The sequence below is a fragment of the Kryptolebias marmoratus genome, linkage group LG17 (assembly GCF_001649575.2).
Source record: "Kryptolebias marmoratus isolate JLee-2015 linkage group LG17, ASM164957v2, whole genome shotgun sequence".
Lineage (NCBI taxonomy): Eukaryota > Metazoa > Chordata > Actinopteri > Cyprinodontiformes > Rivulidae > Kryptolebias > Kryptolebias marmoratus.
The window spans coordinates 12,043,788-12,070,170 of NC_051446.1; the positions used below are offsets into that span (position 1 = coordinate 12,043,788).

Here is a 26,383-nt window from a genome sequence, read left to right on the forward strand (position 1 = left end):
GAACGCTTCCTGGTCTCGTGCAGCAGCTGGGTCCAAGTGTGATTGATTAGCCCGATAGCAGCTATGAATTCATTATGAATAAATCATCGAACCCGAAGAAAGTTTCTCCTGATTTATCCGGGGACGACCGTAGCGGCGCGCCGTGATTAATGGACTCGCAGAAGGAAGTCCCGGAAAGCCTAATGAAATTAGAATTTGAAATTTGGTTGCATTTGAATAGAAACCAGCGGGAAACAGCAAACCGATTCCAGTCTCACATCGAGCCACGCTGCACGACGAGGGGATGGGGTCAACATGCCAATGAGACGTCACGCAGCGAAGCAGAGGATTGACGTGACTGAGTGAAGCTGAACAAGAGTTTGCCGTCTCTCGCATGCCGATTCCCGCCTACCTACAGGTGCAGGAGACGGCAACATACATCAAATGGGAGCCGGAGCTACCCAAACAAACCGAGGGAAGTGTCAGATTTGTCTCGGCGCGGCGTTCAGAATGACGGCTGAGAAGCTTCGCCAAGGCTGTGTCAAAGTCTGAAGTCCAGCTTTGATTTATGCCGCCAAGAAATCGAAAAACACGACTCGCGTACAAACAAAATGCCTCTGAGTCACGGTTAGACACGGGGCCAGTGGGGTTTATCAGCCGTATGTATGCAAATTTATTGCAGGTGCATGCAGTATTTCACTATAGGCAACCTTACTTTTTTTTATTTTTTATAAAAGTTCATTGTTCAGTTTTTTCTCTTATTGCTGTTACTGATAGTTCGCCAACAGCAATAAAACCTTTAACCAATTACAGAGTCAGGTGAAAGAAATCCTTTAACAGCAGCATATCCAGCTGAAACAGGTCAAAACACTGTAGTTTTAGTGCACAACGTTTTATTTTCACCTGTCCTCATTTGGTTTATTTTACATCTGTGCATTTGTGTGTGTAAAATTATAGATTTATTGTTTGTTTTAGGTGTGGGTTTTATTTGTATCAGAAGTTCCAGAGATGTAATTCAGCCATTGGTTAGTGGGCATCTATCACATTTTTTGTTGTTGTTGTTTTATAGTGTAGCATTGCTTTTTGTTTCATTCACGACTAAATATATATTAATATAATTCTAATAAATAAGAATAACATGGGAATGTGGGCCATTTAATATTTGTGTGAACTGTGTTCTGATCATCTGCAGTGGAGGAATCTTCCTGTTGTAAATTATCCTGTTCAGATAGTAATTTGAACAGGCTGTTCTTTACAGGTTTTTTATTATTATTAAATATTCAGCTGTCAGAAGGAAAAAAAAGTGTTAAATATCCCTTTTAGTAAACTGCTTTTCTGAATACATTACAGAGCTTGCTTTAGAGGCTTCCGTTTAAAACTATTTTTCCCGACAGCGCTAAACGCAACGTCAAGGGCAAACGGCCTGACAAAAGACGGGAGAGGAAACCCCGTTTTTTAATCTCTACGGAAAAAACCGTTTTGTCCGACAGTTTTGAACGCAGCGTCTAAATCGCGTGCAACGTAACGTTTGAAGCGCGAAAACGTCAGGAAAACTAAAAAAAAGAGGCCATTTTTGAAGGTAAAAAAACCACACAAGTACAAAATTTAAATACAGCGGCGAATTCTGGTTTAGGTTTAACAATAATTGCCAACTTTTAAAACCACATTTAACGTGAAAACAATTATTAAAATTCCTCTGTCAGCTTGGTAGTGTTTGTTGTGCGTGTCGCTAGTTTTAGGTAACAAGTAGTTGTGTTAGCTAAACCCAGACGTTAGCTTTTCTCATTAAAAACATGAAATGCTGGATTATTATCAGCCATGTGAAACTAAACTCTTCTATATTCATTTTTTACCTTTTTGAATAGGGTACAGCTGCAGTATAAGGTGAAGTGGACGGGTCAGAAAAGGAAATGGCTGCTCAGAGCTTCCTCGCCATCTCTGAGCTTCATCCCAGCTTCTCTCATCCTGTGAGTTCATGATTCACATTCCCTTCAGGTTTCCTTTCACCCCTTCACAAGCTGTGGATAATGTATCCTGGGATATAACTCCGAGGTGGCTGAACAGGCCTGAGTTCGGAGGCAAAATATTATAAGTTTTTATCTCTATTATTATGCTTCTGATGTCTTCCAGAAAGTGGTCGGAGTCATCATCGGAAAAACTGATGTGAGGAGCTTCCCCGACAGAAAAAGTTGGTGTTATTTTTTTCTTTTAGACATGTCCTTCCAGCTCTGATACATGCCACGTCCAGTCCCTCAGCTCCCCCTACTGGTGAGAAACTTGCTCTCCCTCTCAGCTGATCAGTAATTTCTCGGTGTTTCAGATGCTGATGTCCACCGATTCACGTTTGGCTTCACCCTGAGGGACTCGCCGGATTTCTTCATCAACGTGACGGCCTGGGGAAACGACGGCTACGTCAACGGGCTCGCCAGCAGCTTTGGCGTCGGAGACTGTGGTGGGGCGTCTCCTTTTGGCTTCTGAAAACAGACCCTTTCAGAGCCAGTCGGCCTTTAGGGGTGTCCGAATGACGTAAATCAGCTGCTGCAAATGCAAAACGTTGTCTTGAGTTTGATGCTTTAGAGCAGCGGTTCCCAACCCTGGTCCTGGAGGAACACTATCCTGCACGTTTTCATTGTTTCCCTGCTTTACAGCAGGTCCTTTCTGTCTGCAGAAACCTGTTAATCACTCCCTCATTCAAATCAGGTGTGTCAAAGCAGGGAAATAACTAAAACATGCAGGATAGTGTTCCTCGAGGACCAGGGTTGGGAATCGCTGCTTTAAAAGATGTCTATGCGTCAAACGTTCAAAAAGGGAACGCCCTGAGTGTTTGTTCTGTTTTAGACAATCTTAATTGCTAAAAACATCTTTTGTTTGGTCGGTCTGACCTGGTGCCCCTGCTTAACGAGAGCTTAATATGCGGGAAGCTGAAGAAAGGATATCACCCTTCCTCATCCTCATCTATCTGCTACATATATGGTCAGCTGTCAGTTTAAGAAAATCAGAAATAAGTTGCTTATTAGGCTTTGTAACCAACCCCTTTAATAAATAGCTATTATGCCGAATTGCAGCACTTTAAAACGCTCTCCGTTGTTTTTCCCCCAGTCGCAGTCGAGAACTCTTTAGTTTCTAACAAAGACCCAGAAAAAGGAGACAAGTTCTGCCCTACAACCCCAAGGTCGGTGAAGCTTTAATGCCATTTACGAGCCTTGCTAAACTGGTAGCTGGTTAACAAGCGAGACAGACATCTCGTGACACCTGTTTATATCCGCTGTTCTAGCCACTACAGGCTGCTGGTGACTGAGGCTCACTCCCAGGTGTACCCGTGCGCCGACGTCGACACCGTCGACAGGCTGCTGCCGCTGATTCACCTCCCCGTGAAGGACTCCAGAGATTTCTACTCCCTGGGTGACATCGTGGCCAACGGGCCGAAGCTGGACGGCGCGGCGATAAATATACTGGCTGCCATCAAACAGGTAGGCAGACGCCAGTTTACATGTTGTAAAGAAATGAGCTCACAGGGCGATCTGCACTTCTCTTAAATAAAAGGAGGAGAGCCCGACGTGATTGTGTGTTCCTCCGTCTCCAGATGGGAGAGGTGAAGCAGTTCACCACGTCAGACGGCCGCAGAGGGCAGAGGCTCGAAGTGAAGCTCTTCGATGACTCCGTCTCATCCTTCCCCCTCGTCTGGTGAGAAAAGCCTTCTTCGTTTTGTCGCCCTCTCAAACCATTTATAGCCTTCTTTAGACGAGCCTGCTAATCTGTTGGTGTTTTTCTCCTGCTCTCCCAGTTGGGACAAGGAGACCATTCTGACCCTCCAGACCTTTGTGGCCAAGGAGACGGGTAGGCAGACAGCCGCTGCTCGCCGTCAGGCCCAAAATGAGTCGTGAACCTACTGGCTGCCACCCCCGGCTGCTGTCTGAGACGGGGAGCCCCGTTTGATCTGAACTCTCAATCTCCTCTTTCAAAGTGCTCTTCGTCGCCGACGCCAAGGTCAGCTTCGACAAGTTTCGCGGCGGCATGGTGGCAACAGTTACCCCGAGAAGCGTTGTCACGGCCAATCCCGGTGAGAGCGCGCGGCAGCAGTACAGGAATGGCAATGTGGTCTTTTCCTGCGCGCAAGAAGAAGGTTCTAGGTGAGGGCTAAAAACCCGACAGTCGTGGTTTGCTTTTTTTCAGACACGAGGGAGGCCAGCCTGTTGTTCAGCTACGCCAAAGAGGCCTCGGAGTCTGGAGCTCTGGATCAAGACGAGGCACCAGAGGATCCGCCTGGTATGTTCCGGGGAACTCCTCGTTTTTCCAAAAGGGACAGAATGAGCCGGCATTGCGTCGGCACGTAACTTCACTTCACAAAGAACTCATGTTGAATGAGTTGTCAGGAACAAGTCTGTCACAGAGACACATTTGTTCTCATTTCTTTAGTTAAATCTACAAAAACGACACAGATAAAACCAAGAGCTATTAGCTAAAAACTTGAGACGGTCCTGTCGTGTCTTCGCTGGATCTTTTCAGATTTCTGCCACATTCCGTCTGCTGTAAGATATCATTTCTGCTGTCCTGCACCTGTCTGCTTTCTGCCCAAAATGTCGTCACCGTCAGGTTGGAACTGGACAGAAAATGGTAGAAAAAGCAGCTGAAGTCCAAGGGAAATCTTTAAAAGAACCCTTTTAGAGATCATAAGAAGGAAAATGTGAACAAACTGGAAGCGTTTTCAAACGTGTGAGCAGCTCTGCGTGTAAAACAGGCCACATTGAGTAAAGTAGATGAGCGATGAACAACAAACGTCCTCTCCTGAAGCTGATTGGAGGATCATTTATCTCACAGTGAAACCAACGACAAACCAGTTTGTTGAAGGCGTTCGGGCCACGTGTTGCAGGTTAAACGCAACATGTTTCAGCAGGTGCAGGTCTGACCGCGTGTCGATGCTGTTCTGCCTCTGCAGTGGACTCCATCACCGACGTGTACACCGTGAGCCAGCTGAAGGAAAAGGCCAAAGGTCACCCCGAGGCTTTCTTCGGCGTCACGTACAGCTTCGTCTCCAGGCTGGACCTGGACTCGTCCGTTTCGAAAGTCATCAAGACTCGATGGTGCGTTGCGGCGGTGTGTGTGTGTGAGGTTGTCCCTTGGTTTCCGGCGCTCAGATCAGTGAGCTGTCCTCACCTCAGCTGCAGGTGTAAGTACCAGGTGACGGAGGCCCTGCAGAGCTGCACCAACCCGCTGTGTTCGGGCAGGGGCCAGGCCCTGTCAGCCGCGGCAGCCTTCGACCTGCTGGTAGACCTCACCGACCACACGGGCACCCTGCAGGCCTGCAGCCTCAGAGGCGTGGCGGCAGAGCAGACGCTCGGCTGCACGGTCGGTACGGCCCCAAAGGTTTGACGGCGCTCGCCACGCGGCGTTTTCTGAAAGAGATCTTTGCTCTGCCCTCAGGTCGAGGAGTTCACCCGTCTGAATGACGACCAGCGCACCGCCCTGAAGTGGAGGTTCCTCTTGGAGAGGTGCAAAACACACGTGAAGGTACCGTGGCCCGTCGATCGGGACGTTTCAGAGGGGAACGAAACGGCGTGTTTACAAGATGGTGTGACCTGTCGCAGATCCTGCCGTCGGCAAGGGCGAAGAGCGGGATCAGAGGGGCGGTGCTGTCCTGCTCGCTGGCTGATCCAGGAGAGGTGAAGCAGCACATGTCTGCTCTGCTGCTGCAGCGGTAATCAGGAGGGCAGGGGAGGGGAGGAGAGGTGAGGAGAGGAGTTAAGGGGAGGGGAGAGGAGATGGGTGGGGGTGAGATGAGAGAAGACGAGAAGAGAAGAGGAAAGGAGACGAGACAGGAGGAGATGAAAGGAGACAAGACGAAAGGAGGAGAGGAGAAGAGAAGACACAGGAGGAGACGAGATGAGGTGGGAAGGGTGTAGAGGAGAGAGGACAGGAGAGGGGACAAGGGGAGAGGAGACGTGAGGGGAGGAGAGGAGAGTACAGTCAATCAGTTCAGTAAGGTTTGGAGTTCAGACTGAGGTGTGAGCAGCAGGTGATGCTTCAACATGTGGATTTATTCTTATTTATTATTATTATTTGTTATTTATTTAACTTATTTGACTTAATGTATTTATTCAAAATGTGCTGCGACTCTGTTCCCTTTAATCTGTTGAATAAACGTTGTTTTCGTGCCAAACATGTTTATTAGCAATTGTTGCTACCAAATAAATCTTAAAAGCTTAGAAAGAAAAAGACTTTTACCTTAAAGAATCAACGTTTAAAATGAACTGTGACGAAAACGATCAGTCATGAATAAATTCAAAACTAATAAAAGGAGCTGCGAAGGTGAAATATGAAGAACAAAATGCATCATTTTAGAATTTTTTCAAATATTTCAAATAAATAAAGTGTAGGATAAATACTTTTAGGTGAACAAAATGTTGATAAAGAAAATAGATTAAATAGAAAAAGGAAAATACACGTCAAAAACAAACAAAAAGGAAACAACTTTGGAAAAGTGAACATGGATGTTGACTCTGATGTCAATATATCAGGTTACATTTATTTGCATATTTATGGGGCTATTTTTGAAACGTTTTTACCACAATTCAGATGTACTTTATTAATCCCAAGGGGAAATTGTTCGGCAAGATTAGATTCAATTAAATTGAATTAAAGCACACATTCAAGACTCATTACAATAGCTCAATAAAAATAGTAAGTGTTACACAAGATGTTGGTAGTTTTAGTTCTATAAACCTAGAACATGCATTTATTAAATATTGTACATAAAAATATATATTGCAAACATTATTTTCTTCGTTATCGGACAAAATAATTTTTATACATAAAAACCTGAACAGGGTGACACAAATGTAATGATAGAAACTCACCAGCAGGTGGCGGTAAGATACTCATTAACAGAGCGGAACTCTCTCACCCCGGTTTGAAGTTTCTGACGGACGTTTCACCGAGACGTGCCTCGTCGATATCAGAGCCAGAGGGTAACGTAAACAAGCTATTTATTCGACTCGCTGTGGTTTTGTTGTAACAAAGGTCTCAGCTTTTTTTTAAAAAGTGTTTGTGTTTAAATTACAAAGCTTTAGCCTCAGCTAGCCTTCTATGCTAACGTTTTTTATTTAGCACCCCCCCCCCCTCTCTCTCTCCTTTACCTGAATGTAAGGACAGTTGACAGTATTAAAAGGGTAATGACTTATTCCTTTTCAGAGTCTAGCAGCTGGCATTAAAAGCATGAATGTGAACCAGGGGACGGTGGGCAGCGACCCGGTTATTTTGGCCACGGCTGGGTATGACCACACTGTCCGGTTCTGGCAGGCCCACAGCGGGATCTGCACCCGGACCGTCCAGCACCAGGACTCTGTATCCTCCCTCTTATTGAAACGTGCTTTAAAAAAAAACACCCAGGGAATATTTTTGAAAACCATTTGACTCCCATCTTGTACGTTGATGCAAAATCTGTACATCTAGTTGTGCAAGATTGAATACTATATCTGTTTGTTTTTTAACTTATTTGTGATCATAGGATAGTAAATATTGCAAACACTTTCTTAACATTTACCCCCCAGCAAGTAAATTCACTGGAGGTCACTCCTGACAGAAGTATGATTGCAGCTGCAGGTCGGTGTTGTGTTTCCCAGCACTTCTTCCTCTCACACGTTATATTGCTGTCACCTTATGGCGTTTATGTCGCTCCGCTTTGAAGGTTATCAGCACATCCGCATGTACGACCTGAACTCCAACAACCCGAACCCTGTGATCAACTACGATGGCGTCAGTAAGAACATCACGTCTGTGGGTTTCCACGAAGATGGACGCTGGATGTACACAGGAGGGGAGGACTGCATGGCTCGCATATGGGACCTGAGGTCAGTGAACGGCGGGCTGGACGTGTATTCAATTAGACGGAAGATTCAACAAATGCACCTTCTCCCTTTTTTTTTTTTTTAGATCAAGAAACCTGCAGTGCCAGAGGATCTTTCAAGTAAACGCTCCAATCAACTGTGTGTGTCTGCATCCCAACCAGGTGAGCCACTCGCTGTCTGCCCCTTCAGGTGATCTCACACGTTTTTAAAAGCGAACGTAGAGGTCAGTGCGCTTTTCTTTTTTTTTTTTCCCAGGCCGAGTTGATCGTCGGAGACCAGAGTGGAGTGATTCACATCTGGGACCTGAAAACGGACCACAATGAGCAGCTGATTCCAGAGCCTGAGGTCTCGGTCAACTCGGTTCACATCGATCCGGACGCCAGCTACATGGCAGCCGTCAACAGTTCGGTCAGTGGGCGAACACGGAACGTGTTTAATAATAAAAATATACATTTATCAACTGATTTGGTTCATTTGTTCTCCTCAACAGGGAAACTGTTACGTGTGGAACCTGGCTGGAGGGATAGGAGACGAAGTGACTCAGCTCATCCCCAAGACTAAGATCCCAGCACACAAACGCTACTCCCTGCGCTGCAAATTCAGCCCGGACTCCACGTGAGGATGCCTCCAAATGCAAGTGCCTGCTTTGCTCAAACTATTCCACACTGATTTTATTTTATTTTAAAAAATTTTTAAGACTGCTGGCCACCTGCTCGGCAGATCAGACCTGTAAAATCTGGAGGACGTCCAATTTCTCGCTGATGACGGAGCTGAGCATCAAGAGCAACAATCCCGGAGAGACGTCCAGGGGCTGGATGTGGGACTGCGCTTTCTCTGGAGACTCCCAGTACATCGTTACAGGTCCGTATATCAACCCTGGGAAAAGGGGTTAGCTCTGCAGTGCATGAATTCACTTACATTATTCCACATTAATTAAGAGCACAGATGTGTATTTGGCCCCCATTCTTTAATGGTTATTACAAGCATGCCCAAATTTCTTTTGTGCTTTAGAGAAAAAAGCTTGACTGATTCGATATTGATAGCAGTCACTGCACTGGCACCCTTCAACATTTCTTCAGACGTTTTCTTGTGAAAGCAGCGTTTGTGTTCTTGTGAATTCTGAACTTGAAAATATTCTTCCTGCGTTCATAGCATCCCTTAAACTCAGACATTTTAACTCCCAGCCAGTGTCCTGCGCTTCTTGGTTTAAATCATCTTAAATCAGATAGAACGCTGCTGAAAATTACGTAATTTTTGTGGCTTTTCACGGTGCATTTCTTTCCACAGCGTCTTCAGACAACCTCGCGCGCCTGTGGTGCGTGGAGACCGGCGAGATCAAGAGGGAGTACAGCGGCCACCAGAAGGCCGTGGTGTGCCTGGCCTTTAACGACAGCGTGCTCGGCTGAAGGGCGAGCGGCAACCGGACCGCGCAGGGAGGGGGAGACGCCAGGCTTAGAGAGAGTCAGCGGACTCTTCGAGGACCGTGTGTCAGGTGTGAGAGGAGGCCAGAGTGTCGAGAGATTTGTTTTACGATGCCGTTCGGTTTCCTGTAAGTCAAGCAGCAAAAAGCAACGTGGCCAAACTTTGAATTCGCAAAGCAAACCTCCACCTTGATGACCAAGCACAGAAAACTCTCAGCAGCTGTACAGGTATTACCCCAAACCTCTAATTTTACAGATTCCTGTATATATAGAATCAAATCACTTTATTCTACAGTGCTGTAGAACTGATAACTCTTCTGTGTGTGTGTGTATGTATATATAGATATATACAAATACACACCCTTTAGTGCAAGGTGCACTGCTGTCCTGATGGTCCTATTGGGAATATTGTTGTAAGAAAATTCAAAATCTTATCGTTTTCTTTAATTTTTGTTTTAGATTAATAAAGAATCCTAGTCAAAAACACGCCCAGTATGTGTTTTATTAGAGAAAACCGTCGCTAACCGTCTAAAAACAAAGAGATTTCATCCTCCTGTAATCTTCTTGTCAGCCTTGGTGTTTGGAAGCGAACATTAGAGTGTGGCTCAATGGAAACATTCAGATATGACGTTTGTGCTGCCTTTTTTTTTCCCTTTTTACTGGGAGAAACCGAAGCCAGAGTCACTCGGGCAGGTAGTAGAAGCACACAGACACACAGATGTTGCTGGGGAAGCAGATGTCGATGCAGAAGTAGACCAGCCGCTGTTTGCCCGGCCCTGAGACAAAAACAACACAACCGTTAGTTTTGAAATAGTTTTTTGTTTTCCTTCTTCTTTTTCTATTTAACACGTGGAATCTGTGGGTCAATAAGGAACGACGGTCCTCAGCACGTATTCAGGATGGATCTTTGTGCCGCTAAGTCACGACACAGGGATGTGAAAGGGCTCCTCTCAGCCAGCGGAAAGGTCGCAGAAAGGTCACAGACTAGAGTTCGGTTTCAGTTCAACACGTTGCATCATGGAGCTACTCTGAAGTTGTTTGAGAAACGGACTTTTAATGCTGCCGGCAGACGACTTTACTTAAATATACCGACATATTTGCCAAGATGTGAAATGTATTCTCTAGATTTAGCAGCCGCTCTTATCTAAAGCAGCCTTTGAGTCAGGAACACTTCGAGTGGCTCACAGCCACTCAGCTCCTCACGTCAGGGTTTTTTGTCGCTTTTTAGACCAAACAAGAAAAGACCTGAGCTGTAATTTTGACCTTGGGGGGTAAAGACATTTCCTCACATTTTGAAATTATTTATTGTAAGAAGGTTTTGTTGCAGCCCGTTTCAAACTGCCAAGATTAGCCGTGACGTGCCGATGATTCGTAAAGAAGGGGCAGAGGGACAACATGTTTGAGTCGGGATATGTAGATTTTTTTTTTTTTTTTAGCAAAAGAAATCTCAGCTTGAATTGAGCTGCAGAAATGCAGAGTAAACAGAATGTCCTTATCGTCCCTGAAAGAACGTGTGACCTTTTGTGCTGGCGCCCTGTTTACATAGTGCCATTTCAATTTTTTTTTTTTCAAGGAAATTGTAACATTTCTGTTGTTTCAGCCGCTCATGTTCACGACAGCAGTGGTTCACTTTCTCTGATGCCAAAACCTTTTGAATCCGGATCTGAGGGAAAGTTTTTGAAAGCTCTCGGCATCGGCGGGACATGTCACCCATCTCTTGCGCGGGTACACGATGGCGGATAGAGAGCTGTTTGTGCTTTCGGAGCGTACGTGTGCTCTGCCCACCTCTTCGGAACAGGGGTGTGTCCGAACGAGTGTTTCGTTCAAATCTGAAAAAAAAAAAGAAAAAGGACAGCGCCAGCCGGGTGACCTGGGAAGGAAGCTACGTTCGACGTGTTTTGAGGGTCTTGTCTAGATGGCGATGGCGATCACAGCGTTGCCGTGTGACGTTTTCGCAACCAACGCAGGGAAATCTGCAACGCTTCCAGGAAAGTTGTTCAAGTTCGAACGGGGTAGATATCGCAGGCTCAGCTACTACCACACCGAGCCATTTCTGCGATGGAACCATTAGTTGCGGTGGCCATCTTGAAACGAGCCGATCTAACGCGATAACCAGTTGTAGTACGCACCCAACGAGCGTATCCACGAGCGCTCATCGCAAGCTTTGTCGCTAACATTGACGGACATTTGGTGTTTGCGTGCGAGCTGGTCTCACCGTCAGCCCTCCGGGTCCAGTGGACGGGTCTGTCCTGACACAGAGCCTGGACAGGCTCCTCCAGCGAGGACGCGTTCACCCGACTGACCGGCAGCACTCCCAGGAACTCCGTCCGCCGCTGCGTTTCGTTACTGGAAAACCGGAACCGACTCTGTCGAGGAGAAAAAAAAACTAAAATCACAATGAGGAGGAAGAAGAAAAACACTTCTTTGAAACCGTTTTGATAAAGAGCAAGCTACTTGTTCCAAGCTCAGTTTTCCATCCTAACCATAACCGTTCAACAAACCCACTGAGCTACGGGACACACGCTGAGTCCTGATGTGTCCCTGGCTGGGTCCTCCTTCAGTGGGGGTGTCTAATGACCCAAACATCAGGTGGACCTAAAGTCCACTACTGAGGACACGTCCCATAATTCTAAGGACGTTTCAGCCTCTGAATAATCTCAGTAATTTTTACCGTCTCCACATGGACTCTGGACTAACCCACACCAGCCTGTACCTTCCTTGCCTTTGACTCCCGACTCCAGACAGTTTGGGTCGTTGGACCGATTCAGGAGGAACCGTCGAGATACGAAACCCAACCCAGGTTGAAGGGTGTGGTTTAAGATGCGGTGGTCCTGTGTGTTTTGTTGCGGAGAAAAAGCACCACACGTGGTGGACTCGGCTCCTCCCCTGCCTCCCCGAAACAAACTTTAAGATAACTTGCACCACATTTGCTTGCTGTTCTGCACCGTTAGTAGGAGACGTCGCCGGGTTTGCTTTAGGAGCCGCCAGCATCGTCACTGTTATGCACTTCAGGTTCTCGGGACATTCTCCGCTGCGGCTTTGCTTCAGGTAGTTCCTGATCGGAGCCAAGGTCATAACTTCGCGGAACGACTCTGCTTTGTCTCCACTTTTTAACCTTTACACCACAGTTCAGCTTGTTTTGCAACCTGTAAATGCTTCTGAGTACCACTAGGGGGACCCTGGGTACAGCTGGTGGTACTTGCGCTCTGGTTTGAGAACCACGGGCATAAACCTGCGGAACGACCCCACTTACACCTCTGATTGGCTGCGATAGTGAACCTCTCACCGCTCCAATCAGCTGGCTCCCCTTACAGCCCGTTTTTTCTTCTGATGTTAAAAGACGACCATTATCCCTCAACGCAGAATTCCTGTGCTGGCTTCCAATGATTATACGAGCACAAAGGCGGTCCCGTTTGAATGACGAGGACCCGTACGAGACATGCGACACCGCCACAAAGACGGCAAAAACTCAACCTCTGCTTTTTTTTGACAAGCGGGAAAGAAGCATTGTGGACCGAAGACGATAAGAGACAGAGCTGCCTCTTGGTTTGCTTGTGAGAACCCTAATGTCGTGTCCTAATTAGCGGCCGCTAAAAATCAGATAATGAGAGAAAATCCATTTTCGAAATTTCGAGTCAATTCGAAACCGATAGGAGCATTTACCCTCCCCCCCCCCGGTCAGGGATCCCGCTGTTTGCCAACAAGCAGGTACACACGAGCCCTTTGACTCTGCCGGGATGCGTTTCAGTCCGAAGGAGGCGAAGCTAAAGAGGCCCCTGACACAGAGCGGCCATTGTGCTGCCCCCATTCAGGAGCCAGGCTCGCTTGCTGTGGCCTGCTGTAAAAAGATCCCGAGTGCGCTGACGGGGGCCGAGGGGATCGGGTGTGCTGAGGAATTCAGCCGTGGAGGCCAAAGAGGGAGACTAAAAGGCACCTCGAGGCCCCGGACGCTTCACCTCCCTCTTTGTGCGGCCCTGCGAGGACATCGTGCCAAAATCTGACTCTGAACCCCCCTCCTCCTCCCAGTTACACATCAGAAATGGTAACTTTCTCCTCACATTCGGTGTTAGGAAAACCCCCAAGGAGGACCGTGCTACTCGTTACCTCGTGGGTTGGCGCGCGGAGGAGGGAGCTCACATCGTCGTGGTCCGACCGCTCCATCGTCCGGAGCAAGCAGAGGTTCCGATCGACGGGTCTGTAGCAGATCAACCCCTGAAACACAGCAGATACCTTTGCCCGTCACAGTTGGCCAGAAACCACCGGGCGGCAGTAAAGCTTGTCACACGGACGTACATGGTTAACGTCGTAGAGCACGGCAGACGTCTGGTTCGCCGGCGAGGTCACGGCGAACGTCACGAGGCCGTTCCGCTGGTCCACGGCGGCCGACTGGTTGAACGGAGCGCCGGCCTCGTCGGGCGCAGTGATCCTCACAATCTGCGGGGACTGTTTCATAAAGAAGAGAAAGAAAAAAAATCCAGATTAATAGGTGCAGGGTCAGGACGGGTAAGACAAGCACGGGTCCTACCTGAGACTTGGGCCCGGACAGCCACAGGTGCCCCATCAAGCCGAGGGCAAAGGTGACCAGGAACAGAACAGCCGAGAGGCCGACCCAGAACGCCCTTTGCGGGAAGCGGGGCGCGTCAGGAGCCCTGTCCTGAAAAGACGGATCCACATCTGGGAAATCGGCGACCCCGATCAAAAGGCAACACCGGAGAGCAGAGCAGAAACCTGCGCTTACCGTGCACCGGGCTGCCGCCGCCCCCTCCTCCTCCTCCTGCGAATGCTTCCAGCTCCTCTCCATCCTGTCCCGTGACGTCTCCTCGCTCTGTCAGCTCCCTTTTCTCGCAGCTATCGGCGCGGAGTCGTGGTCATGACCAGCGCCGACTGAGACTCAATACACCTGGCCAGCTTCTTTTTGGCCCCCCGCGCCCCTCTTCAGACCTCCCCCTTTTTTCTCTTCGTCTCCCTACCCTCTCTCTTCCCTCCCAACACAATCGCACACTTTGCAGGAAACTCGAAATCTTGCCAAACCGAACTGGCAAGTTCCCCTGCACGGAAGATTTCTGAAAGACGGGGCCGACGTCCGAAACTCCACTTTGTAACAACCCAAGCTAAGAAAACATGCCTACATTTTGATGTATAAACTAAAAGGAGCATTGAGGTTACAAAGATAATTAACTGCTGCCAGTTGCTTATTCTGGTCACCATGGTAACCACTCCCTGACAGTAAATTTATGACTTTAACAGACTACCTGAAACAAGCTGTCGCTGTGCAAAAACCTTTTAGTTGGAGCTTAATTTTTCCAACTTCAAGTGTCAGAGGTTCTTTCTGTTTTTTTATGTTTCTGCAACGTTTCATGTGGGAAGTTAAATCTTCCAGTTTTGGAGAGAAACGTTGGAGCTAAAATAGAACCGAAATCCTCGAGAGGTTAAAGCGTGCGCTCCGTACTCTTGAGGGGAAAAAACATAAAGCGTACAAGAGGTGAGAGGTACGGTGGTTGTCAGGGGACAAATGAGCCTATGTTTGCTAAATTTAGACAAAAAAAAAAAAAAAGAAGTTGGCATAGGACATCAACATGTGTCCTGTGATAAAAGTCTTCATAGCTGCAAATTGTGTAAAAACCATTATGGATATCAAAATGCCATTTCAGACGTGTCAAGTCGAACTTCATCTGCCCCGTTTAAAGTTTGAATGATGTTTCTGCTGCGACGTACGCCTGAGATACAGATGTCCACAGATGGCTGGCCTAATTCGTCAAAAATCCCTTTCTTGTATACGAGGACGAACTCGGCAGTTTTTCTTTGCTAATTTCGTCCAAGTCGTACGACGCACCACCGCCAAAGAGGCCGCGGCAGACGGCTCCTAATCTAAGCAGTTTTGGATGTACACTTTGCACGTTCCCAATCCTGAACAGAGGGTGCCTCGCGCTCCTTGCGTCGACTCTCCTCTCTTAACCTGATCCGACCCTCCCGGCGCATCCTCTCTCCTCGCTCCGACAGGCCCGCACGCGCTACCCCCCGCGCCAGAAACAATGAACAAAGGGGAAGAAGAAGAGAGGCGGCCGCGGGGCGGAAAGCTCCTCTCGTCGGGGCGGGAGGAGATCCGGGCTGCCGACGACAGCCCAAGGTGACTTTAAACACTGCAAAAGAATTCAGAGCGGCTGGTTTTATTGTGACGCACAAAATAAAAGCACACGCTGTCCAGGTTGGAAAACCCTTAAAACATTACTTTATTTGTGACAGAACTGGTTATAATTGTAAAATCCCACTCACCTCGAGTGCAAACAACAGCCCGTTTTGTGAAAGTGTGAGTTGGATACAGAGTCGTAAACCTGGACACGTATTACACCACTGTCAACGCTTTTTTTGTCCTCTTGTGTGAGCTTAACTCGTGGTTGTGTAAGGGGAAGTTGCATTACAGGAGAGATAAAGGCTAAGTAAACTCAATGTTTGTAAGAGAACTCCCTTAACACTTAAACAGATTGAAAAAATACTAAATCTCATGGTTTTGTTTTTGTAATTAATCTATATATTTTAAAATGAACAGGGTTAGTAACATAAATAAAATCTGGGCAGTGTCTGCAGAGTCTTTTGTCCGCCATGTAAGAGTCTCCCGCCTCATCCCTGCAGAGCTGGGAGGAGGTCCGCGATGCTGTCCACGTAGTAGTCTGGCACCATGCCCTGCCTCTCGGCGCAGCCGCTCTCCCGGTGGGCCTCGGCGTCCGCCACCGTGCTGACCCCCGTCAGCGTGAGGAGGGTCTTCAGGCCGCAGTTGGAGCCCAGCAGGATGTCCGTGTCCAGGCGGTCCCCGACCATCAGGCAGCGCTCGGGCTGCACGCCAAAGTGCGAGGCCACGCAGTCGAACATGAAGTGGTTGGGCTTGCCCACCGTCTGGGCTCGGCGCTGCGCCGCCGTCTCCACGGCCTGCAGCAGGCAGCCTGTCCCTGGAAGGGGGATAAGGAGGTAAATGGTCAATGGACTGCACTTATATGGCGCCTTTCTAGCCAATCAGAGCAATTTACAACTCAGTCTGTGCCCTCATTTCCCCATCCACACACGTTCATACAGCACTCTGCTACATCACTACAAAGAGTAGTGATGTAGCAGAGTGCTACATCTATAGCAGCGGTCCCCAACCTTTTTAGCTCCACGGACCGGTTCATTATCAGACAGTATTTTCACGGACCGGCCTTTAAAGGTGTGGCGGATAAATACAACAAAATAAAATGATACGACCGGCATGAAAACAGGGGTATTTTTAAAACATAATAAACGTAAATCCAACGTGTCCTCGCAGCTTTGTTAGCTGCATCATCAACATGAATAACAGCCTCTCCTCCCCCTGATGTTCTCTGGTCAATATGGCGATGTTTAAACTTTAAAATAAGATCCACCACAAATATAAAGTGCACAAAGAATACAACTCACCATAACGCTGAATCAGTGGGAGCCCTGTGCCTGTTTCTCAGTAACCAGACGGTCCCATCTAGGGCTTCCAGAGACGTTTGGTTTTTACTCATTTTGCTGCTTGTGGGTTTGTTTTTAGCGGTAACGGATCACGTGACCTCGATAAGCGTTCTGACACGCATCAAGAGGGAGTCATAGACGGATGGAGTGGAGCGAATCCGGTCAGCTTTCAAAATAATGTTGTTCAGATTCCAAAAATAAATAAAACAGAAGTACTGTAAGTTAATTATTCTTTCTGTGCGGCCTGATACCAAATGACCCTTGCACCGGTACCGGTCCGCGGACCGTGGATTGGGGACCTGTGAGTCTAATCAGTGATTTAGATCACATTCATACACCGATGGGGGAGAAACAGGAAGCAATGAGGGGGTCAATGTTTTGCCCAGGGACACTTCGACACGTGACCGCTGCCAGGAATCGAACCTCCAGCTCTCTCACTGGAGGACGACAGCTCTAACCGCTGATCCACAGCTGCCACAAGAGGTGACAGATCAGCTCACACAGAAAGATTGACCCAACAGTAACCTTTAAAAGCTGGCGACCATCTCTGCATTTCTTCATGTAAATTAAAAGACTGACGTGCCTTGAAGGGACGACGCAGTTTTAAACTAAGATCTCCCTTTAAGAAAAGTAAACATAACCGTTTAGGTCAGATCTTAGACACAATGTTCGCGAGATCACACGCCGTATCGTAATATCTTGCATGAAATCAAGAGTTTTTTTTTTCGGATGAGCCTCAGCTACCACCAGACCAAACTTCAGCCTCAGATCTGTGAAACTGACTGACTCTAAATGTTAATCAGTTGTAGATTTGCATCCAGTAATCACTTTCTAAGTTTTATTAAATTCTTAATAATGATCTCATCTGATCTGTTAGCCCTCAGCGTATGCATTGGGGATGACTCGCAGCTACTACCACACCAGATTTCAGCCAAGTGTTTGTAAAACTGACCGATGGAGCCAGTTTGGTGCTTTCTAAAAGGTCGAGTTCTGAGAGTTTTATTAAAGCCCGTTCTGTGGTTCTTGAACCTTCAAACTCACACACAGGAAACTTTATTTTATTTTATTTAAGGGTGGGTGGACTGGATAGAACCCCAGAGCAGGGTGCGTGTGTGCGCCTTTACCTGGGACAGCCTTGCCTCCCTCCAGGGGCAGCCTGGTGTCCCTGTTGGTCCCCACGAACAGGCAGTCCTCCCGGAGCAGGTACTGCAGGGCTCGGTTCAGCTTCATGTAGCTGAAGTGCTCGTCGAAGCCGACCACCACGGCCCTCACGTCGGGGTCCAGAGGCACGGCGGCCCAGTCGCCCTGCTTCCCGGAGACGTGGTCGGGCCCCACGCCGGTCTGCCGGATCCCCACGGCCTCCAGCTCGTGCGCCATGGCGGCGCTCCCGATCAGGTAGACCTTCTTGCCCTCCAGCTCGCAGACCGTCCGCAGGTACGCGGCGCAGCAGTACGCGGTGCCGAACACCTCCTCCTCCGAGACGCCGAAGCCCAGCGCGGACATCTTCTCCGCGTACATCCGCCTCGTCTTGCTGCTGTTGTTGGTGACGAAGAAGACCTTCTTGCCGTGCTCCTTCAGCAGGTCTATGACCCGGCAGGCGCCGGGGACGGCCTGGTCCCCGCGCCAGATGACCCCGTCGCAGTCAAACAGGACGCTGTCCACCGAGTCCAGCAGCCGCCTCACCGGAGCCCCGCTCAGCCGCGTACATTTTGTCCCAGACATCGGGGGAGGGACAGGTCGAGATGTGGATTCGGAACCGAACCGCCGGCGTTTGCTTCGGACCAGCTCGGCGCGGACACAGACACGTCCGGGCGGCTGCTTTTAGAAAGATATACGGCGCTGAAAGTTGATTACAGAACCCGACCTGACCTTCTGCCACCCGCTCACCGGCTACTTCCGCACCGGCTTAAAGGGACAGGAACTCCTCAGCGAGGAGACCCCGCCCACTTCCGGTGCTGCGAGCACGTGGAAGGAGCGCATCTCAAGGCAGCACCGTTTAAAGCTCATCTAAAACTATTTATTTATTATAAGTAGGGTTTTCTTTTGTAGCAAACAGGCTTCCAGGATAGTCACACTGTTTACAACAATCAGTGCCTTAACTGTACTTCCAAAAATACTTTAAGGTAAAGTTTAAAATTGACCAGAGAGGATAAAACATACATACTTCATAGTTAAACTGAAACATGAGATGTGTTCTTACAGGCAGTGAAAAGCCTTGTCCGTATGTCACTTTTCACTTCATCTTTGTGTAACTAAAACAGCCTGGAAATACATTTCACACAATAACTGTTTCACCCCAAACAAGTGGTCACACTGTTGTTACAATCATTAAAATGCTGTTTTGTCTTGTAAGTACTTAGCCTACCTTTTTTAGGGATATCAGGCAAAAAAAGTACACCTGTGTGAATGTGTTAATGTATACAGTCTTTTGCCTTAGAAAAAAAAGCAGAAAACAAAAGAGAGTTGAACATCTAGGTCAATTACACCTCGAGCTACAGAATTGTAAATAACATGATTATGTATTTAAAAATCCCTAAAAACCTTATAAAATTGACCACAGAACCACAACAACAAAAAAAACCATATTAGGTACAATTTATTTTTGGCATCAGGAGATGGCAGCAGTGCCAGTGGTGAATGTTGCCAGTTAAATCAGCACCTTTGTTCAGTTGCCCTTCTTCTGAACGCCCTTAAGAGGGAAGAAAATCTCCCTCAGGTTTCGGAGCAACCCTCGGCTGTAGTAATATCGCTTCGAGTGATCTGGGACGGGGCTACAAAGATGATCGGCTGCTGCTGTCGGGTGGCAGTGCTGGCAGACGTGACCTCGGCTCTTGTACCACTCGTTGGAGGTCTGGTTGACAAGAGCCAGGTAGGCATGAAACAGGGCGTAACCCCCAAGGACGAAGAAGAGGAAGACCAAGAAGCCCAGCATGAAGATGACGCGGGGAAAAGTCAGGAACAAATGCTACAGGAGAGAAACGAGCTGTTCAACGTATGATGTACAGTCTAGATTTAAAACACACACGTGGAGAACGTCAGCAGTACCTGTACGACGAACAGAGGTCCAGCTGGCTGCTGCTGCCCGTACTCGTCGATGTAACTGGCTCTTAGGAGCCCCGAACGCAGCACGGCGTGAAGCAGCATGTCTCCTGTCAGCAGAGAGATGGCCCCTGCCATGGCGCACAGGCTGAAGAGGTAAAGCAGGAAGTAGCGCGAGTTCTGAGCGCCGATGCAGTTGTTCACCCAGATGCAGTGATGGTCAAAGCGCTGGACGCATCTGTCGCAGACCCCTGAGGTGCAGACGAGCGTTCGCAATCAGTACCGAGACGCATTTGTTTCGTTTACGTGTAGACCGTGTTACAGTCGAATCGTGTGGCCAAGGGAGACGCGGGCGAAGGAAGTCGTACTCACTGCAGTGTTTGGAACGGGCTGGTTTGACAAGCTGGCAGGTTGGACAGGAGACTCCAGGGTGAAACAGCCTCCTGTCGTATGGGTAGATGTGTAGCTGGCTGGAAACCTTTTTCTTCGTCACTGTGCCTGGTGGAGGGCGGGGAGAGAAAACAGGCAGTGTGGGACTTGTAGTTTCATGTCAAGATCCAAGGCAAACAAACCCACTTACTATTATTCAGCAAACCAGCTAAACTACTTTATCTGCTTAAAAATAGGTATAATATTTTAAATCGGATCTCTAACACTCCCCCAAATGTGCATATTGCACTTTAAGGTTACTCCAGATAAAATAACAGTATTAGATATAATAGAAGTCATAAAAATAATTGGAGATGTTTCAATGAAACCTCAAAATTATCGTTGAGTGTAAACTTATGCAATATTGTCAGACGTCACGCTCAGAGTAAGTGTTGACAATGACTCTCAGCTACTACCAAATCAAGTTTTAGCTCAGTGTTTGTGAAACTGACTGAGCTGTAGCCATTTTTGTACTGTTGAACTGTGGCGACCAACATGAACTGAGCCGACTCCGAAAGTTGATCAGCTGTAGGTGTGCAACCAGTGGGTAATTTCTGAGAAGTTCACTAAAGTCCACCTAGAGCTGTTTCGACTGACAGACACAAAAGCACACGTGCAGGCAAAAATCGGTGTCGGAAAAGGGCTGTCAGACTGCGGCACGCTGCCCCGCTACGTGATGCGACATCGTAGCGAGGAAGACTGAAACAAACCTGGGTCTGTTTTGATGCAGAGGTAGAATATAAAGGTCTTGACGACCAGCAGGACGTAAGGCACCGAGAGGCTGGTTAAGGTTGTGTCCATGTCCCTGCAGAAGCCGAACACCTCGTAGGTGAACTCTGCGTACACGGCGCCCTCCAGCAGGATGTGCACGTAGATGAAAAGGTTGCTCCTGAAACAAGAAGGGATCTGTGATAAGGACAAAACCTGCAGGGAGACTGGGCATTCTGACTGAGGAGTTTTACCTACAAACCTTTGATGAAACAGTCTGTGCAAAGTCCTCTGTGAGAGCCTCTGGAGCCACTGTGGTGTGAACGATGCGACTACCTGTGAAGACAAATGGACTTGTGACCCAACAGCGACACCCAGGGTCTGCGTGAGGAAGTACACAAACTTCAGTAAGTCTTACCTTAAAAAGATAGTTGAGTAGTGTGTTGAAGGGGCTTTGCGGCTGGCCCGAGTATTTGCAAACTAGGAACATGCATGTTATTACCACCGCGACGTAGATCGCAAATAAAGTGAGGAAGTCCATGTTTCGACATGTATTAAACCGAGGCAGGTAAACAACAGGTGTTCACGAGTAGAAAAGCCAGCGGGGAAGTGCAAAAAATGGTACTTGAGGATGTAAGCTTTTGTTTAAGCATTTCCCAGTCTTAAAAAACTAAACTGGACATAAAATGTTTTCTGAATAGGAACAAAACAAAACAAAAAAGACCGCATCGAGCATCTCACGTTAGCATGCTAGCCTTAACATATCTGCACGGTTGCTAAATCACTCTTTCTTTTCCTTCCTGTCCGTCTCCTTCTTACCAGGAGTCAAAGCCACACCTAGCCGCCTATTCCCTTATTATTTCACGTCAACATGGCAGTCTTGTTTCGCCTTTAGACCATCGGCTTTATTCAGCTCGGTCCACGCTCGTGCCCCGCGGATATAAACAAACAATGCTACTTCCGTAGCATCGATGCTAACAGGCGACGCTGAAGGAAAAGCGAGAGGGAAGGCAGGTAGATGCGTCCGACAGACGGAAACTTTCACACTTTAACAGGGTAATATATATATATTTATTATTATAGCGTTTATTTAAGCCTCGTTTAAATTGTCAAATCTCCTGTTTTACAACTTACTAAAAAAAAGAAAAAGAAGAACTATAGAAGAGACTACAGTGATTTACAAACCATTTAAGCTTTACTGGGATTATGTTTTTGTTCCATCCCATTCTTCTTTTTTATTATTTTTTTCTTCTTTTTTTTTTTTCTTAGAATTTTCTTTCATGTTGTAACAGCAGTTTAAAAATGTTCACATTTTAAACATTTAAATACGTGGCATTTAGAGTTCTAAATTTAAAACCGGATTTAGGATTTTACACTCTTAATTTTCATTTCCGTTATGCAATTTGGCGTGGTTTCCTAAATGTCTTGTGATCAGTCTCTTGGGTTATTATTTAAAATTTAAACATGCGTATGCTTCACTTGCGGAAAGGCAACAACATCCAGTCGGGTCACGGAGGCAGCAGGTCCTGGAGGGAAACCCAGAAACCCTCTCTCCAGCGCCACTTTCCGGCTCCTCCTGAAGGATCCCAAGGTGTTCCCAGACCATAGAGGATACATAATCCCTCCAAGCAAGTACTTGGTCGGGTCTCCTCCTCCTGGGACATGCCTGGGAACCTTGATGGCGCCCTAATCAGACACCCAAAGCAGCTGAGCTGACTCTTTCTGATGAGGAGGAACAGATGATGATGATGATGATGATGATGATGGAGCTCCTCATCTTATCTCTATGGCTGAGCCCAGCCACCCTGAGCTTAGCCACACCTATCCAGGATCTTGTTCTTTTAGTCTCGATCCAGGTCCCAGTGACCGTATTCAAGAGTTGGAACTTCACACGGATCAGTAAACTCAGAGCTCTGCCTTTCAGCTCAGCTCAGCTCTTTTGCTCTTTCTGGACTGTGACAGACCAGATAAATGCCCTTAATACTGCGGACAAGGCCTCGGCACGTTGATCCATCTCCTGCTACATCCTACCGTCACTCATAAACAGCTATTTGAATTCCTCCGCTTGAGGCAAAGACTGACCCCCAGACCAGGAGGGAACATTCACATCAGCCTGACTTGGAGGTTCAAAAGTAATGCATTTCTTTTCTTTCACATTGAACACAGCTTTAAATGTGACCTGTTGGTAATTCTACTCACTAAATCCCTGCCCCTTTAGGTAGGACACACACGTCTCTCTGTCATAGTCTTTAATAATGTCATATTTGCACAAAACAAACGACTGTGAGGGACAAATGAATGAAGGAGCATTTCCATTTTAGGAGTCTTCATTAAATGTCTCATTTTCAACCCAAGTGGCAACTCTAAGAGGAGACGCCTTCGTTTTGTTTTCTGTTTTTGTCGCCCTACAGAACGCCACCACCACCTGTGGGATCCGGTTGCAGACCCGGCTCGCGTTACAGTCCCCGACGCCTTGGCGTGCACGCCTGTGGACGCTGGTCGAAAAAAAGGACAAGGAATGAGCAGCCGGGCCTGGTCTTCACGCGCTACTCTCCTGCAGGTAGCGATCTTAGATCTTTACTTTCTGTGGGTGAATTTCCGGGAAACTGGGTTTTGAGTAATATCTGAGTCACTTTTATAGTTTTGCTGTTTTTCCTGTTGTTGGCCGGCCTTACGGGGAAGGTAAGACATGGATAGAAGAGGATACAGAGGGTTTGGGGAGAAAGCTGCAGTAGTGTCCTGGACTGCCTGTTCATATTATTTGGCTGCACAGACTTCCTAGCACTTCCTCTTGAGCTGTACTGAACCTGTTTTATTATATTTTTTATACCTTATATTGTATTTCAATTCTCTTCTAATAATATCAGAGGTCTGTTAGGTTGTATTAGAAGTACTTAATTAGAGGTAATTTCTTGTAGCTGAGTGTTTTCTTTACTGTTAATAAGTGTCAGTGCAGATCAACTTTATGGAAAATTTTGATTCTTTTTGCTGCAATAAATAATATATATATTTTTTAATGTTGTCTTTGAAATAGCTGTTGGTTTCTAGGAGAGCTTCATCACCTGCAACCAAAAAAGGGAAAGGCGGAGATGACGTTTTTTTTTTTTTTTTTTGCGTGGGTCTGTTAGCAAAATATCCTCCCCGAGCCACAGGATTTGAGCACAGCTCTCATTGAGCAGCATCCGTCGGATGTACTCGCTGTGCTTTCGACAGCCGGCTACCTTTTGGAGTTAACCCAGTTCAAGATGACTGACGCATCTCATCGAACTCGGGTGAACGCAAAACTGCCTGCAGCCCAGTCAGTTTCGGCAGAAGTTGTGCTGAAGTGGGCGCGGCGGTCGCGGAGAGTCGTAGCCGACGCGTACTCCGTGCGTGAGATTTGTTCTTTGAAAGGTTTGGCCAAAATGTCTACGACGCTGTCCGCTCTCAGCACAAGATGATCATAGTCTAAAGTGCTAAAGATGGCGGGCAACATGCATCCTTTCGAGGAGTTAAATGCGGCATAATTTCCATCCTCAGGCTTCTACTCAGGCTGAAGTTTCGATGAAACAATCCACCGTAATTATAACTCGTTTCAAAGTTGCTGAAGTTCCACACGGATGTCTCCTGTTATTCGGTACGCATACTCCTCCTGGTTAGAACTGGGGATGAAATGACCAAACTGAGCGAACTCATAACAATAACACACACTGAAGTTGTCCAACAACAGGAAGGACGAAGAAGGAACCAAGAAACAGTTTGTTTGCGTTCAGAACGTGCTCTCTTACAGAACGACGGGGCTCCACTAGAGTTAGTTTGGATGGAAATGGGGGAAGGGGAACATGTGTTCCTACTGTATTAATAACAGGGGGCAGGAGAGCCGACGATTCAGCTGATAATCCTGCTAATCCTACAGGCTGAAGTCCTAAATTGCCCATACTCCGTCTCAGTGCGCCCACGCAGAAGCAGAATTCCAGGCAAGCTGATGCTCCAATTAGTCCCCGTCAGGCTTTCTTACCGGGACACCGAAGCGATTCTGGGCCAGGAGCGGCCCCTCAGAGAGCCACCTAGCCGAGAGAGGAGGAGGAGGAGGAGGGAAAAAAAAGACACCACGGCGTATTTATAGCAAAATGAGGCCCCACAATAGCCCTTCTATTTTTTTCTTTTTTTTTTGGGAGGCAGCATTATTAAGGAACCGAGGTGCACGGGGTGCACGCGTCCCAGTTTTCTGATTAACAGTGTGCAAGCTGGCTCGCCTCAGGGATGAATCGGGGACGAGACGCAGAACTAACTCTCGGACGCACTCGCAGAGAGACCGGGCCCGGCTCCTCCATGCAGACTCACCCTTTTCTCGTCGGGCGGCGGCCGCGGCTTCAGGGGGGAGGAATGGGGCAGCGCCGTCGGGCTCTCGAGTTCTCTGTTTGACCTCGGGCTCGTGGGTTTGGTTTTCTCTCTTTGCCTTTTCTTTTTTTTTTTAACTATTAGACTCCACCTGAGCGGACAGGGTGCTTAATAGCCTGCCGTTCGACAAAACAAGATGAAGAAGTTTTTGCAAAACAAAAAAGGCAGGTACTCTTTTCGGCAGAACAAGCGGGGCCCTCGGTGTCCAAAAGATTTCTGTAAGTTTCATATTAATAATGATTTGTAAGCCTGTTGCATTTGGGTAATACATGCTTTAATACCTACTAGAACCTTTATTTGTTTACATTATTGGTTAATAATCTGATCTTACAACCACCAGTGCAGCTTCTAGTGTTCTCTTTTCCTTCACTGCATAATTACCATTCAGCAGGACAGGGCTTCGCTCTGAGCTCGGATCTGGGAGCACCTTTCTCTTCTAACCTAATTAAAAAAGGTCCCAATCTCTGTGCCGCCTTTCGTTTTTATTGGCTGGGATGGAGTTTGTGAACCAGGTCAGGGGAGAGTGTGTCACGGTTCAGGGTGGATGGGTTACAACCAGAAGCGACAAGAGCTCACCGGAAGGAAGGAGCCGGGAGACGGCGGCGGAGGAGAAGTCGAGCTGTTTTAGCGTGAAAGGTTTCGTTTTAATAATGGAGTGAAATTTGAGTGCCCGGGCCGCGATGGGTAGGTGATTTAGTTCTCCCGTTTGTGGTTTCCTGCGTACGTTTTTCAGCTTCTGACTACTTCAGCATACTTTCAGCTGTTTTAACCATTCAGCTCATTCTGGAGATGGGTCCTATGACTTCTAGTTTCTGTCAAAATATCTATCTATCTATCTATCTATCTATCTATCTATCTATCTATCTATCTATCTATCTATCTATCTATCTATCTATCTATCTATCTATCTATCTATCTATCTATCTATCTATCTATCTATCTATCTATCTATCTATCTATCTATCTATCTATCTATCTATCTAATTGAAATACACTGAGACACTTTTTGCTTTCTGCTCTTTGAAAGTTAACTACTTAGCAGCTGATTTGCTCATTTTAGCTGCTGTTCAGCAGATTTTCTGTACTGTTTCTTTGTATTTATTTATTTATGCATCA

At 47.3% G+C, this 26,383-nt stretch overlaps 6 protein-coding genes across 11 annotated transcripts in view; 3 read left to right on the plus strand and 3 right to left on the minus strand.

Moving 5' to 3' along the window:
• Nucleotides 1–291: 291 nt before the first annotated feature.
• Nucleotides 292–5,693, plus strand: meiob (meiosis specific with OB-fold). Of its 3 annotated transcripts, none has more exons than XM_025006374.2 (14): nucleotides 292–397; nucleotides 1,845–1,946; nucleotides 2,110–2,167; nucleotides 2,300–2,431; nucleotides 3,079–3,151; nucleotides 3,254–3,449; nucleotides 3,563–3,663; nucleotides 3,764–3,816; nucleotides 3,944–4,039; nucleotides 4,132–4,245; nucleotides 4,916–5,060; nucleotides 5,139–5,325; nucleotides 5,401–5,487; nucleotides 5,565–5,693. In XM_025006374.2, the coding sequence occupies exons 2-14, from the start codon at nucleotides 1,890–1,892 to the stop codon at nucleotides 5,676–5,678; spliced, it is 1,413 nt and encodes a 470-aa protein (XP_024862142.2). In that variant the 5' UTR covers nucleotides 292–397; nucleotides 1,845–1,889; the 3' UTR covers nucleotides 5,679–5,693. The 3 variants fall into 3 exon arrangements, with proteins under 3 accessions (XP_024862142.2, XP_024862141.2, XP_017273877.3); XM_025006373.2 differs by having other exon boundaries at nucleotides 300–1,558; XM_017418388.3 differs by having other exon boundaries at nucleotides 300–1,946; nucleotides 4,153–4,245.
• Nucleotides 5,694–6,829: 1,136 nt separating this feature from the next.
• mlst8 (MTOR associated protein, LST8 homolog (S. cerevisiae)) lies at nucleotides 6,830–9,728 on the plus strand. Of its 2 annotated transcripts, none has more exons than XM_017418282.3 (9): nucleotides 6,830–6,944; nucleotides 7,168–7,320; nucleotides 7,527–7,578; nucleotides 7,664–7,826; nucleotides 7,909–7,984; nucleotides 8,079–8,231; nucleotides 8,314–8,438; nucleotides 8,521–8,684; nucleotides 9,111–9,728. In XM_017418282.3, exons 2-9 carry the CDS (start codon nucleotides 7,192–7,194, stop codon nucleotides 9,227–9,229), a joined length of 981 nt encoding a protein of 326 aa, XP_017273771.1. In that variant the 5' UTR covers nucleotides 6,830–6,944; nucleotides 7,168–7,191; the 3' UTR covers nucleotides 9,230–9,728. The 2 variants fall into 2 exon arrangements, with proteins under 2 accessions (XP_017273771.1, XP_017273772.1); XM_017418283.3 differs by having other exon boundaries at nucleotides 6,929–6,996.
• bricd5 (BRICHOS domain containing 5) lies at nucleotides 9,729–15,325 on the minus strand. The gene is made up of 6 exons (XM_017418284.3): nucleotides 13,983–15,325; nucleotides 13,770–13,898; nucleotides 13,538–13,687; nucleotides 13,349–13,456; nucleotides 11,460–11,610; nucleotides 9,729–10,020 (listed from the first exon to the last, which is right to left on the minus strand). Exons 1-6 carry the CDS (start codon nucleotides 14,043–14,045, stop codon nucleotides 9,926–9,928), a joined length of 696 nt encoding a protein of 231 aa, XP_017273773.1. The 5' UTR covers nucleotides 14,046–15,325; the 3' UTR covers nucleotides 9,729–9,925.
• A 125-nt stretch (nucleotides 15,326–15,450) lies between these two features.
• Nucleotides 15,451–18,627, minus strand: LOC108237102 (phosphoglycolate phosphatase). The gene is made up of 2 exons (XM_017418303.3): nucleotides 17,836–18,627; nucleotides 15,451–16,188 (listed from the first exon to the last, which is right to left on the minus strand). The coding sequence occupies exons 1-2, from the start codon at nucleotides 18,431–18,433 to the stop codon at nucleotides 15,863–15,865; spliced, it is 924 nt and encodes a 307-aa protein (XP_017273792.1). The 5' UTR covers nucleotides 18,434–18,627; the 3' UTR covers nucleotides 15,451–15,862.
• Nucleotides 18,628–18,993: 366 nt separating this feature from the next.
• Nucleotides 18,994–21,823, minus strand: zdhhc4 (zinc finger DHHC-type palmitoyltransferase 4). Its single transcript, XM_017418479.3, has 6 exons — nucleotides 21,306–21,823; nucleotides 21,150–21,223; nucleotides 20,890–21,068; nucleotides 20,123–20,248; nucleotides 19,757–20,001; nucleotides 18,994–19,676 (listed from the first exon to the last, which is right to left on the minus strand). The coding sequence occupies exons 1-6, from the start codon at nucleotides 21,426–21,428 to the stop codon at nucleotides 19,377–19,379; spliced, it is 1,047 nt and encodes a 348-aa protein (XP_017273968.1). The 5' UTR covers nucleotides 21,429–21,823; the 3' UTR covers nucleotides 18,994–19,376.
• The window catches only part of grid2ipb (glutamate receptor, ionotropic, delta 2 (Grid2) interacting protein, b), a 39,094-nt gene continuing 34,505 nt past the window's right edge, over nucleotides 21,795–26,383 (plus strand). For 2 of the 3 annotated variants that reach the window (XM_017418476.3, XM_037980791.1), the window contains exons 1-2: nucleotides 21,795–21,943; nucleotides 23,299–23,447. In XM_017418476.3, coding sequence (XP_017273965.1) covers nucleotides 21,906–21,943; nucleotides 23,299–23,447 — 187 coding nt within the window. In that variant the 5' untranslated portion in view covers nucleotides 21,795–21,905. Of the gene's footprint in view, nucleotides 21,944–22,376; nucleotides 23,020–23,298; nucleotides 25,486–26,383 lie in introns of all 3 variants that reach the window. The other variant, XM_037980792.1, reaches the window with a different exon arrangement.

Excerpts from the sequence above, each read along its gene's own strand:
- mlst8 (XM_017418282.3), top strand. The coding sequence starts at position 7,192 with ATGAATGTGAACCAGGGGACGGTGGGCAGCGACCCGGTTATTTTGGCC. Across the intron at positions 7,579-7,663 it reads AAGTATGATTGCAGCTGCAG|GTTATCAGCACATCCGCATG; the intron begins GTCGGTGTTGTG and ends TCCGCTTTGAAG. Across the intron at positions 7,827-7,908 it reads GCTCGCATATGGGACCTGAG|ATCAAGAAACCTGCAGTGCC; the intron begins GTCAGTGAACGG and ends TTTTTTTTTTAG.
- meiob (XM_025006374.2), top strand. The coding sequence starts at position 1,890 with ATGGCTGCTCAGAGCTTCCTCGCCATCTCTGAGCTTCATCCCAGCTTC. Across the intron at positions 3,152-3,253 it reads TTCTGCCCTACAACCCCAAG|CCACTACAGGCTGCTGGTGA; the intron begins GTCGGTGAAGCT and ends CCGCTGTTCTAG. Across the intron at positions 5,061-5,138 it reads AAAGTCATCAAGACTCGATG|CTGCAGGTGTAAGTACCAGG; the intron begins GTGCGTTGCGGC and ends TCCTCACCTCAG.
- zdhhc4 (XM_017418479.3), bottom strand. The coding sequence starts at position 21,428 with ATGGACTTCCTCACTTTATTTGCGATCTACGTCGCGGTGGTAATAACA. Across the intron at positions 21,224-21,305 it reads TACTCAACTATCTTTTTAAG|GTAGTCGCATCGTTCACACC; the intron begins GTAAGACTTACT and ends TTGTCTTCACAG. Across the intron at positions 21,069-21,149 it reads CACAGACTGTTTCATCAAAG|GAGCAACCTTTTCATCTACG; the intron begins GTTTGTAGGTAA and ends TTCTTGTTTCAG.
- bricd5 (XM_017418284.3), bottom strand. The coding sequence starts at position 14,045 with ATGGAGAGGAGCTGGAAGCATTCGCAGGAGGAGGAGGAGGGGGCGGCG. Across the intron at positions 13,899-13,982 it reads CGGCGGCAGCCCGGTGCACG|GACAGGGCTCCTGACGCGCC; the intron begins GTAAGCGCAGGT and ends CCGTCTTTTCAG. Across the intron at positions 11,611-13,348 it reads TCCGCGCGCCAACCCACGAG|AGTCGGTTCCGGTTTTCCAG; the intron begins GTAACGAGTAGC and ends TCTCCTCGACAG.
- LOC108237102 (XM_017418303.3), bottom strand. The coding sequence starts at position 18,433 with ATGTCTGGGACAAAATGTACGCGGCTGAGCGGGGCTCCGGTGAGGCGG. Across the intron at positions 16,189-17,835 it reads GGGAGGCAAGGCTGTCCCAG|GGACAGGCTGCCTGCTGCAG; the intron begins GTAAAGGCGCAC and ends TCCCCCTTCCAG.